This window comes from Daktulosphaira vitifoliae, unplaced genomic scaffold, assembly GCF_025091365.1.
Source record: "Daktulosphaira vitifoliae isolate Bord-2020 unplaced genomic scaffold, ASM2509136v1 Scaffold_5, whole genome shotgun sequence".
Classification (NCBI taxonomy): Eukaryota; Metazoa; Arthropoda; class Insecta; order Hemiptera; family Phylloxeridae; genus Daktulosphaira; species Daktulosphaira vitifoliae.
Genome location: NW_026099576.1, coordinates 14,153,134 through 14,166,501, shown reverse-complemented (window position 1 = coordinate 14,166,501; position 13,368 = coordinate 14,153,134). Strand labels below are relative to the sequence as shown.

The 13,368-nt window shown below is 25.0% G+C and overlaps 1 protein-coding gene across 1 annotated transcript in view; it reads left to right on the top strand.

Annotated features, from left to right (window-relative positions):
* LOC126907006 (Kv channel-interacting protein 4) overlaps window positions 1-12,020 on the top strand; it is a 33,783-nt gene extending 21,763 nt beyond the window's left edge. Inside the window, exons 3-7 of the mRNA XM_050687987.1 lie at window positions 2,833-2,902; window positions 5,124-5,194; window positions 6,657-6,818; window positions 10,971-11,081; window positions 11,720-12,020. Coding sequence (XP_050543944.1) covers window positions 2,833-2,902; window positions 5,124-5,194; window positions 6,657-6,818; window positions 10,971-11,081; window positions 11,720-11,770 — 465 coding nt within the window. The 3' untranslated portion in view covers window positions 11,771-12,020. The remainder of the gene's footprint in view (window positions 1-2,832; window positions 2,903-5,123; window positions 5,195-6,656; window positions 6,819-10,970; window positions 11,082-11,719) is intronic.
* The last annotated feature ends 1,348 nt before the right edge of the window (window positions 12,021-13,368 follow it).

Sequence of the window (13,368 nt, the reverse complement as noted above, 5' to 3'; positions counted from 1 at the left end):
GAACATTGAGCTTACCGGAATACTTTCCCTTCTATCTCGTGCGCGCGCTTCTCTTTGTTAATATAATATCTTTGCAGCTCCCAACGAGGTAAAAATGANTTCTCTTTGTTAATATAATATCTTTGCAGCTCACAACGAGGTACACACTACTAAAGGGGGCGGCGGCACCTGTGGGAAATGAAAGAAAAAGTACTCACAACTGTTACCGTGAGGAAAAGGGCGAGCGGCTGACAGGAAAAACGTTTTATCATTCTGTACTTACAATCTCTCCGAACGTGCCGGTTCGTGTTTACGTATTAAAATTTATTGTAACAAAATAATATACAAAATAAAACTTTGTTTTTTTCTGTCTGTTATAAACGTTACGTGGAAAAAATGTTAAATTTCGTATAAATTCATACCTGTATTACAATATTTTTTTTGATAAACCGTCTAACGTTGACAAAAAAAAATTGTATCTAATTTTTTATACACACGTAGTAGATAAACATATTAAATAAAATTATGCGTTGGTTCAAAGTTTTTATCTACAGATTAATATATANAGTAGATAAACATATTAAATAAAATTATGCGTTGGTTCAAAGTTTTTATCTACAGATTAATATATAGTATTAATATTTTGTAAAAACGTGTATTTTTAAATATTTATTAAATGTCTACAAAAATTATACTAATCAACTGAAGAGGTGTTCCTTTGAAATTTTAAACAAAAAAGGGCATACAAATGTTGTCTTGTGTAATTTAAAAGATAATATAATTAAATTTGACAAATTTCTAGTAAATGTTTATAAATTATTATGACTAGCAATTTAACAGTGACGTTTATTAATACAACAATAGTTTGTTTTATATAGTAAAACTATGTTTAATATAAATATAACGTGATTGAATTCAATATTACGGGGAGTTATAAACAAAAAAATTACTTGAGTTTTTTAAATTTTAGGGAAGAAGTCAAAAATTAGGCATCGAGTAATTTTTCTGACGAATTCCATCTAAAAAGGTCATCTTTTCAATCGTCAAATTTAATTATTTATGTATATATAAAATATATAACTCTAGGTGAAGTTATGACATCAATCAAATTTTTAAAAGATATATCTCATTTCTTTGAACCAATAATATTGTATGTAGGTTTATTGAATGAATTAAAAAATATTTGAAAAAAATCTAACCAATCAATCAATAAAATGAAAAAAAATGTTTTATACTTGTTCTGGAATTTGAATAGGTTCAGTGTTCTAATAATTTGAATTATTATAAAAAATGATTAAAATTGTCTAAAACGCATTATTTGCTATTTAAAATTAATTTAATAATAATGTACGTAAATTCATAAAATTAAAACACTTTCTACATTATAATATGTTGTTTTTCATAATATTTAATAATGGTTAGTTTAATTCTTAAAATACAAAGAAAATTTAAAATTGAAATATGTAATATTAATACATTAATACAATACATTTAAAAATTAATAAATATTTTAGTTTAAAACACTGTTGCTATTCATAGTTGTTATTAAATGTACAATATGACGCTATATAATTATTATTAAGTTATTTCGCATTTAAATGTGCACGAATAAGTGAAGCAAAAAAAATATGTGAACATACTAAAACAATCGACATTTTAAACAAAAATATTTTATTAGATTATTTTTTATTATACAAATTAATGTCAACATTTTTTGTCAAATAAATTTTTTTATTTACCGTAATAAAAAAAATATTCAAATGCATAAAAATTCATAAATATAGTTATAATAAAACTTTATTATTTCAATTTTTAAAATAAAACACGGAGTTTTGGTCGGCAATTTTGATACATGTGTGTGTTTGACAGTATCAATTATTACTCGTAAAATTTAATATCTAATTTTCTTTTGTGGTAAATAACTTTATTAGGGCTCAGCGCCAAATAGCTTTGTGGTCTTAAGCGATTTCAACCTGTTGAAGTATTTAACTAACTTAAACATAATGGTACACCATAAAGTTTGTTTTATGGTTTCTTGCCGAAAATATAAAAAACACACAGCTTAATTTTAGCCAAGGGTATCTTTGAGAATTCATTGACCTTAAAAAATCCTCAAGTGGTAAATTATAATTAGTATATTATAAAGATAACATGTTGTATTAAATTTTAGGAGTTGTATAATGTAATATTCAAATTTTTAAGTATTTAATTTCTTTTCCTTTTTAAATATTTCACGACATTCAAATTGTAAATATAAAAATTGTATTTAAATTTTTATTAATGAGTGCGTGTAAACGTTTAACTTTAAATTATAAAATTGTTATTAATACTATTTATACAAAATATTAATTAATTTTGTAATTTTTTAAGCTCATCCAGTGTGTTTATAATTATTTAAAATTATTTGTCTTAATAGCAACTATAGTTTTACAGGATAATTCGGACTATAAATTCCTTTTTGTTGAGGTATTATCATTCTACTACAATTTGGACCCCTTTTTTTATTTTGTAAAGGAATACTTTTTTTTAATTTATTTTGGTATTTTTTTCCTTGTATTTTATTTCCGAGAACTTTTTGATATTACAGTGGTTTCTAAAGCACTTTATTTGGTTATTGATTTAGAATTTACCATAAAAATAAAAAAAAATTCAAATTGTAAACTTTTATTTTAAAATAACTAAGTGTAGTATTAAATTTATACTTAATTAGTTTTTTCAATCACATTAAAAATGTTTATTCTATATTATAAATATCATACAAAGATAGGGAGATACAATTAAAGTAATAATATACTTACCATTTATTATAATTTTATTTTATACTAATTGTATGTTATATTTGTTATGTTACAGAAATGTCCGGAAGGAGTTGTGCATGAAGATTTGTTCAAAGATATATACTCCAAGTTTTTCCCTCACGGAAGTACGTGAACGTTTACACAAAATGTGTAATTTAAATTATCACATAACTTAATTTATTTTGTTATCTTATTGTGGTGTATGTTAAAACTAATTTTCAGATAAAACACAACGAACCAGTGTATGTTAAAGCATACAATTGTGTTTTTTTTAAATATTTGAGGAACACTACAATTTTGTATAAAGAAACAAAAACAATGGTATAACATTGTAAATTATATGTCTACATGAATTTAAATGTTTTTAAACTTTTGTTTAGCATACATTTCAACTGTATAGTTGACATTTAAGTGGTTTATGTTAGTTAATATATTGGTAGTCGTGTTCAGACCATTTTCACAAGTCGTGCTTAATAGAGGAAGATAGATTTAGTCCCTTCTCCCATTTCATTTTTTACCATCCATTTACAAAAAATTATTTTGTTATATAAAATATATTTTAAAAGGGGAAATAAATGTACTCCATCCAAACACATCTCCTGAATTTTACTTAATTTTTATTGGGTCTATAAAGTCATCATTATCTCCTTAGCTTCTATCTCAACTATTTGATGTTGACTCTACCTTACGATACGATTGTAGTTTTACACCGGCTGTCTGTCTGGTGTAACCTCATTGTGGCCGAGGGAGCCAGTAAGGAGGCAAAACTGTTTATCACTGTTAAGCTCCAATATGGTCACCCATTTGCAAATAGCATAGCTAAAACAGCGCGCTAAAGTGATGTCTAAATTATTTACTTGTTTATAAAGTACACAAAATAAATTGACCTCATGTTATATTTCGTCAAATTTATACTCTATTTGTATACTCTGTCTTACACCAACTGATCCTTAATCCCTTATCTTCAAGGTCTAATCTCAACTTCTCTTTGTATTTCTTTAGTAATTTCATTCAAATAGATAAGGGCTTAAAGTCGAACTTTGCTGTACACTTACTTTTACACTTAAATCCTCTGTTTTTCCATATACACTTTTTATCCAAGTTCAAATACCTTCATACATATGTTTTTGGAACTACTTTTCTTATTACATCCAATTAAAAATCTGTCTTGGTACTCTATCACACATTTTCTCTAAATTTATGAATATCATGTAAAGCTTTTTTCACCTTTCTTTGTTCCTAACTTATCATAAAACTCATATCTCATAAACTTTGCCTTACTTACTCCACCTTTTATTTCTTTACACAAACTTCAGTACTCTTTCCAATCTTTTTGTCTTCTGCTATTGTCAAACTTTACACGCTTTCTCTCTTCCGCATAAAATAATCAATTTGTGGTCTATTACTCCCTTTATGATTAGATATGTTATGCTCTTCCCTCTTCCTAAAATCGGTATTAGCTACATCAAAATCACGATATTGTAAAATCTAAGACTTTTCCTTTAGCCTCAATTTTCTGCTAAAATCATAATTTTTAGTATATTCTTTTTTCTTCAGAGCATACTTGTGGACAATATGCAGATTTAAGTTTTTTTCCTTAAAAATTAATTTTACTGCAATCATTGTATCCTTTTTCTTAACGTCTATTACATTACTTTTCATCTCTTCTTTCGTTATTCTGTAGGCAACAGGCATAGTATCTGGTCATAACAAATACTAACTATTCTTCTTTTTAAAACGCCTACTAATTTTTTGATCCCACAAGTTAACGTAGCAACATTTCACGTACCTATTTTCGCTGTATATCTATCTGTCGCACCTAGATACAAGATTAACCAAAAGTTTAGTAGTGACATCTGACATGAGACAATTCGTGCAATTTTTTTTTAGGATTCCTCATATTTTTTGACAGAATTTTGGCTGTTCACCTGATATAACTTTATTTGTCATCTCTTACAACTACNCCCTAGTTTTTTTTAGGATTCCTCATATTTTTTGACAGAATTTTGGCTGTTCACCTGATATAACTTTATTTGTCATCTCTTACAACTACCAGAAGGGCTGTAGAATTATTCTAAGCCTCTTCCACAAGAATAAAATTATTTTAAATAATAATAACAATGATAATAATAATTCAGAGATTATACTTAAATAATAAAACGGGTAGTCCTTAATTTTTTCTTTATCAGAAAATATTCCAAATATTAAACGGGAGATATTTCTTGACCAACCAAAAAATTCGATAAAATTTTTAGCCACCAGCATTTCATTTTCATTGTATTTATTACAGTTAGTCTAAACACTTTGTAATAAAGTTTAGTACTTATATTAAATTTGTCTGTTTAGATTCGAATTTATATGCTCATTTTGTGTTCAAAGCATTCGATGTCAAATGCAACGGCGCAATTAGTTTTAAAGTAAGTATTAAATTTCAATAATGTACATTATCAAAACAATACAACATGCAACTTTTTGCAAGCATAAGTATTGCGTGCAATGGAATTTTTAAGAAGGAAATCGTTCAAGTGCTGTTTTGTATTTTTTTAGAAGCCAAGAAATGCATTTAAATTACAATATTATAAAATATACTTGATACCCAATTTGAATAGACGATTTTAATGTAATTATTTTATTATGTGGAAAACATTAATCCTTTAAATAATTCTCCTCTTAGTCATTAATTTAGTCGAACAATGTTTAGTATTCAATGTGGTGCTCGGTTTGTTTTTATAAATTCGGTTAAATCTAAATGAATATTATGAAATTAGTTTTATTTAATTAGAAAAATAATGTTTTCCCTTGAGGTAATATAGAAATATTTAAAATTATATTTAAATGCATTAAATATTAAATAATATTTCTCAAAAAGTAGGGAAAATTTTCAGAAGTTAATCCTTAAAAATGTTAATCACTAATATTAAATAAAATTTATTAATCATTTGTATATTAATTTATTGTTTGTTTGTCAATCTATAAACATGTATGTACTTTGAGTTTTGTTCTTACACCTAAATATTCTACAAACACTTTTTTAGCTTTCAAAAAAAAAAATGCGTATTTAATAAAAGTTATTATTTGTAATAGGTAAAATCATATTTAAACAAATATACAGTTTGAATTTAAGATACTTTAAAAATATTTATTCAATATGTTGTGAGAACGGTAAAAACTTTTTCAATTTATTCGAGCATAAATCCATGTTGTTATTGATGTTTAACAAAAAAGTAGAAAAGCATATTTTAATACTATTCGATCGTTTTTAGAATTTTATTTTACTTGAATGTATTCAACAAGATGACATTAGTTTTCTTATTTGTGATGTTTGATCATTGAATATGGCTGGTTAGAAACTATTATATTTTACGTTGCCTCTCGTCATTCTACTGGAGCATTGTTGGGTTTCAAGTTTTGAAACTATCGATCGTTGTGTACAAAGATGATGAGCTTTAAAATTTTCCAGCATAATCTGTTACGGATGCTAAAACGAATAATAATATTATAAGGCTTTATGAGCTTATTTTAAGTAAACGGAAACGTCCTAAAAAAATAAACACAGTTAGTCAAAATTTCAATAGAAATGTAGAATTCTATCTTGTATTTTTGATATATTCTCATTTGAACATGATTAGATTGAAATACTCATGATCCGTTTTCTTACTCAATTATAAATTTGGAAAAAATTCGTTGTAATATTTAAAAGATTTTTTTTCAAACTGTTTAAGTAACGATATATATATATTTATTTTAATAAATGTATATATTATATAAATTGCCTAACTGCAATAGTTCTATAAACTCGGAAGAGAGTGAGAGAAAAATAACTTATTAAAATGAATTTACTTAAATTGTAATGAAATTATTTTTTTTTATTGTTTATAGGATATGTTAATGACATTATCCACACTACTGCGTGGATCTATTTACGAAAAGCTCCGATGGACTTTTAAGCTTTACGATTTGAATGGTGACGGATGCATAACAAGGTCTGAGCTCGGTCAAATCGTGCTGGCCATTCACGAGCTAATGGGCAAGAGACCACAAGTACGTGACTACAATATAATTTCTCTTCATCCCCTATCTCTAATCTCTCGAAGTCCTAATTATAAATGACTCGAACAAAATGAAAGCTAGGTTTCATTGAATAATATAGTTGACAGGATAATGGAGAGATATATGTTCAATATTAAATTTTAGTTAACAAATTAATTTTATTTAATTACTAGTTATTAAACATTTTTTTTTTAAACGTGTGAACATTACTTTAAAAATGTTAATTGCAGATATTATTTTCAAACAATTTTATAAAGTTTTCATCGATTGTCATAAGTGATATCAGTCTATTGAAAAGTTTTTAAAATATGTAATAGTATGCATAAAATATTTTACTCAGCATTTTATTGAATTACTAATATTTTGTTGAATTTATATCAAATAAAAAGATATGATGAGTTATATTATAGGCTAGGAACAAAGGAAGGTAAAAAAGACTTATTTTTCAGAAATTTACTTGAAAAAGTAAGAACATATGGTCTGAAGATTATCACAATGTAAGGTGTATAAAAAGTCATGATAAAAGAGTTCAAAAAATCGATAATAATGTGAAAAAGAGATGAAAAGAATATTTTGAGAAATTACTGAATATGGATAATCGAAGAGAGACATTTGAGGATATCTATTGAAATGAGGAAATGGTAGATTTAATTAGCAAGAAAGAGGTATGGTAGGCTGTGGCATTAATGAAAAAGAATAAATCAATAGGACCAGATGAAGTGCCAGTAAAAGTATAAAAAATAATAGACAGTGTTGGCAAAAGGTGTTTGAAGGATCTTTTAAATAAAATACTATTAAAGGAAAAATTCTAAAAAAATAAAGAAATAGTATTGAGTAATCGCTATTTAAAGGTAAAGGAGATATATGGTGTGTAGAAATTATAGAGGCATAAAGCTTATGAGTCATGGTATGAAGATTTGAAAAAAGGTAATAAACAAAGAAATAAAGAAGAAACATCTGTAACAAAGAACCAATTTGTTTTTTTGCCTTGAAAGTCAACGAAGGAACCAGTATTTTGTGTAAGACAACTAATAGAAAAGTTTAGGGAAAAGAAGAAAAAGCTGTGTATGGTATTTATAAATTAAGAGAAGATTATGATAAAATACCGAGAAAGGTTTTAAAGTGAATGTTAATGATAAGAAAAGTCACAAAAGTTACATTACCAGACATCATTTTTTAAAAATAATGTTATAATAATGTTTTTACAACGTTATTATTACATATAACATTATATTAATGTTATGAAAATGTTTTTATAAAATTATTTTTCAAAATGTCTATCTGGGACAATATAATAAAGATAGCACTTGTACCAGGGTAAAAAGTGTGGCTAGAGTAACGGAAGATTTTAGGGTAAGAGTAGTAGTGCATCTAAGAGAGTTTAGTAAGAGAATTTCAATGAGGCTGAAAGGTAAGTTCTATAAGAATATTACCTAAGAATGGCGGTTGAAACGAGAATAGAGTAGAGAATGAGTGTAGCAAAGATGAGAATGATGGACTAGTGGATTGACTAGAAAAGATAGGACAAGGGTCGAGCATATAAGAGGGTTGCATCAATTGTGGATAAGATGACAGAACATAGACTTAGATGGTTTGGTTATGTTATGAGGAGAGAAGAATCAGAAGCTGTGACCGTATATGATATGGGAGATCATGTCAAGTTTAAGATAAGGGGAGCTGACTTCAAGTAATTGTAATAAAGGAGAGGAAAAAAAGAAGAAGATTTATATTAAATAAATAATTAACAAAAATATGAATAAAATTCACTAAAAAATGTTTTATTTAATATTAACAGATTTTTTAATCAAGTAGCTAAATAAAAAGATTAAATGAATATTGTTAGTATTATTTATATTGAATAAATATTTTCTATAAGTGTACAGTAAAGAAATAGTAGCTCTTAATTTTGAATATCTAAATGTAAACTGATTTTATAACAAAATTAATAGTAGTTATTAAATAATCTATACAAACTTTTGATACTAACTTTTTAAAAATGTTATGTATTCTTATTAAATAACTTACAATGTTACCTATATATAAATTTGAAGAAAAAATATAGATAAATTTATTCGAAAGTTAAAAACATTACTTTTTATAGAAACTAACTCTATTACTTCTATCGAGAAATTTTTCATGCTGTAGGTTATAGTTTCCATAAAATGTTCGAAACACATTTTAATGATGCCTAATAGAAATTGTTTGCTTAATAAGAAGGTAAAATGACAATGATGTCAAAAGAAGTCAAGATTACATAAAACTGATGATTTTGTCTAACAACGCAAAGAGTAGATTTAAGTAAACAATATTACGATTTAATCATTATAACTTTGATGCGCACTTGAGAAGGTATTAATTTTACTATGATATTGTTTTTTTAGCATCGATACGAGCTGAGAAGTATTAATTTTTATATCTATCAACAATTTTTTTTAGCTCTAGTCGAACCGATTTATTTCAATAATATGTCAATAAATCACAAATCGTACCTAGTTAAAGACATTTCTCTTAAAAATTGAAAAAAAAATTTCCTCGTTCAATGTAAATGGGAGAAATCCATAAAAAAATTAATTTTTTTATGAGGTTATTATAGTTTTTAAAAATATTCTGTGCAAAATGACATTTTAACTTCTTTTCATGATCCTTTAAAGTTAATTTTTATGAAATATTATAATTTAAAAATGTTGAACTTTTCAACAACTTTTATTTCAACTTGAAAGTTTAGAATTAAAATCATTAAATAGAAAATTTTATGTAGAATAAAATATTCTATTCTTTAGATTGATATGTGATCCGAAACTTATATAATTATTATTATCTGTAAATTTATAAGAAAAATTCAAAATTTCGTTAAAAATGTTTTATTATAATAAATCATTTAAATAGAAGTATTAGAATTCATTTCTATGTAAACCTTGGTGTTTAAATAGATGCTACAATTGAAATATTCAGAACTATAAAAACGTTTTTACTTAACTTAAAATTACCAATGAAATGAAAGCACAACACAATTTTCTCAAATAACCAGCTTATTTCGTTTTATTTAAAAAGAAACAAAAAATGTCTATAATAAATAATTATTAAATATTATTAATTAATAAATAATAATTTCCTATCATATCAGACTTGCTTTAGGAACTAATTAAATTAAGTAAAGAGATAAGTATAACCCTTTGGATCACGGTTGATAACGTATTATTATAATACCGTTGCAAAAGATTAAAGGGATAAGAGAAGAAACCAGTTATCTTGATCACGTAATAACTCGAAGGTGATCATGCACCGTTGAAGATTAACTAACTTTATAAATTGAAATTTATAAATCTTTGATCACGGTTGAAACAGTAGATTAATTCAGTTACGAACACCGTCGAAATAGCAAAATATTAAATTTAGAAGGTTAAGAAAGAAATAATAGAAAAGTTACCCAGAGGTGCAGCTTACAATCAATGTTAGACTAGTAGGCAATAATTGTAGCAAAGACTAGACTAATAAAAAAAAAAAAAGAGACAATTATGAGGGCAGCGAGGGTGTACTTAATACTAATTGATACTACTTGGGTCGTATAGCTTAATTGTTTATTTACTTTTTAATAGTTTGTAGTAAATAAATGCTTTTTTTTTATTTTTTTTTGTATATCTTTAAAATTGCAAGTTCCTATTGTGACTGATATGTAATATAAAAAGAGTTTACAAGCATTATTTTTCATTGTATTGGATAAAAGTATATTATATTATAATCTTTTGAATAAAAGTTAATATGCAGCGCTGTCCAATGGACTTTCTTGTATCTGAAAAAATGGAAATAAAGCGTAAATAATAAATTATTAAATATCAATTTCATACTTCGTTTAATTGCTATAATAGACATTTATTCATACATTATACTTATAAATCATAAAACTACTAATTAGGCATAATGAAGGAAATAGGAGTTAATTTTGCTTTTGTAATAATACATCAATTCCATAATATTAAACACAATTTATAAATTTGCATTGAAGCGTTTCTATGATAGTGATTTTAACCAACTATGTCACGTATACACTGTTCTACCGTTTTGTTAAATTTGTTATATAATAATAAAATGCTAAGAGTTTACAGTTTATTAAATTATCGTGTATTATTATTATTTTTACTATAGGGCCGTAGCAATAGCAAATCAAAGGATCAAACAGATATGGTTTTTCAAAAGCTTGATATCAACCAAGATGGTGTTATAACATTTGAAGAATTCATTGAATCTTGTTTAAAGGTAAAACTAATTCCACTCAAAACCGAATAAACCATTATTACATTTTGATTGACAGTCAGTTCATTTTTTAAGTTTGCATCTAAGATTTAAATTGAATTACAATATTCTAAAATTTGAAATATTTATTGTAAATGAATCGATAAAATAACTTTTAAAAAATCTCAGAACACAACTATTAGTTAACAAATATGAGACGTCTGTAAAATAATTAATATCAATAAATTACATTTTTAATTATTTAGATAGAATTTATTTATCATTATAATCATTAAAAAAAAAAAACATAGCACAATTAAATTGAGTTTATGAAGTGTACTTAGTTGCTCACTAGTTTTTGTAATTATTTGTAAAATTATGCAATTATAATGATTTAAACAAATTACTAAATGCAGTCTGTTAAATATAAGCTCAATATATAAAACAGTTTAGTATTAATTGCTTAGTTTACTTAAGACTTCAGTTACAATAATTTGTAATTAATTTACATTATACGGGAATTAAAAATTATTACTTATAATATGAGCTGTTTTTTTTTTAATTTTTTGAGATACATTAAAAATTAAAAAATTAAAATATTTAATATAAATATATAAATAAAATTATTGTAAAAATTAAAAATTGTTCAATATCATTTTCAGGATGAAGGAATTACCAACTCATTACAAGTGTTTGATTCGAGATCTCTGTGATTATCGCTATCCTCCGTCAATTCTGTAGAAGTATCACTCTTGTCTTGTGAACAATCTGAGCAAGATCAGGAAGAGAAAATGGCGGAGGATCAATGTCAAACGCGATCAGCAGGCAATCAGCAGCAGTCTTCCCAAAACAATATTTTCTTTGATTTTTAATTATATCATTATCATAAAAATATATTAATTTATCGATCTTCTTAGGATTGTAAGTGAAATTTTAAATTATAACACCGTTAACATATTTTAAGTTGTGTGTAATTTTTTTAAATATTAATTGTTTCAATTATCTTTCTTAAATATTTAATGTCGTTTTCATAACTAAATAAAGTATTGGCGTCATTGTTCAATCGCTTTGTCCGTCCTTCACGTTGTTACCGCACACATAAACTGATGTACTATAATTATACATTAAAAAATAATGTTAATAAGAACAATAATATTGTAAAAATCGATCGCATAATCAACAACCGATTGTGTAATTAAAATATAATATATTTTTAAGCGAATTAATTAAATAATAACTATTGCAATAAAACTCTAGTAAAGTTGCGGAATATCATTATGTAATACATAAAAATAGTAGTAAATTATGTCGGAAGGATGTAAAATAGTTAATTATTTATTTGTATTAAATAAATAATAATAGTAATAACAAATATTAAGAGAGAATTTATTTCGATCGTGAATATTTACTTGATTTGGTGATTATTTTTTTATCTACACTATTTTTGATCCCTAAAAGAAAATTAATATATCCGCCTACAAACTTATAGATGTGTATAAATCCTGTATCTTGAAACTCATCCTAACCCAACCCACCCCGTTATTTTAGTTTGAATTTATTGGTCTTACATTGTTATTCGATAAAACACGTTTTAACGCTCGATTTAACTATTTTACTACTATTTCAGTAAACCATTCCTATCAGTAAGCTAATTTCATTAAAAAAAAAGAAATATTAAAACGTATTATTACGTATACGTTGATTAAAAATTATGGCTATATTATATTTAATGTAAGTAAATTTAGCTGTAATAACCATACTATACAATTAATAGCGATAGACTTTAGCAAGTGTAATTTTAATTTTAAAAGATTAAGAGTGATTTTTATAGATATCTAATAAACCCACGCTTGATCATAGTTTTGTAGTTGACTTTAAAATTGTGTTGGTATTAATCGAATTATTGCACGTTGTTAATGAGCAAATATCATATTTAATACTAGTAATTTAATTAATAATATTATTATGTTTTAGTATAATTTGGGATTAAATATTAGTTGTAATTTGTTTTATTTTATATTTATAATATTTAAAATAATTCTACCCATTTGTATTTGTGTCGTTTATTATGAAGAAGTAATAATGATTTATAAGACTTGAAAGAGATACTATAACTTTAATAAAACTTGTCAATTGTATTAATCGTCCAATAAATTTATAATAAATTATATGTTGATTTTATTTCATGATTTTTTTTTTTTTAGATATATGATTTACACATTGAAAAGTTCTGAATATGTTTTAAATCCAATTTTTGTATAAGTCTTTGAAATATGAGATCACAATAAATGTTATGTCATACTTTAGTGAA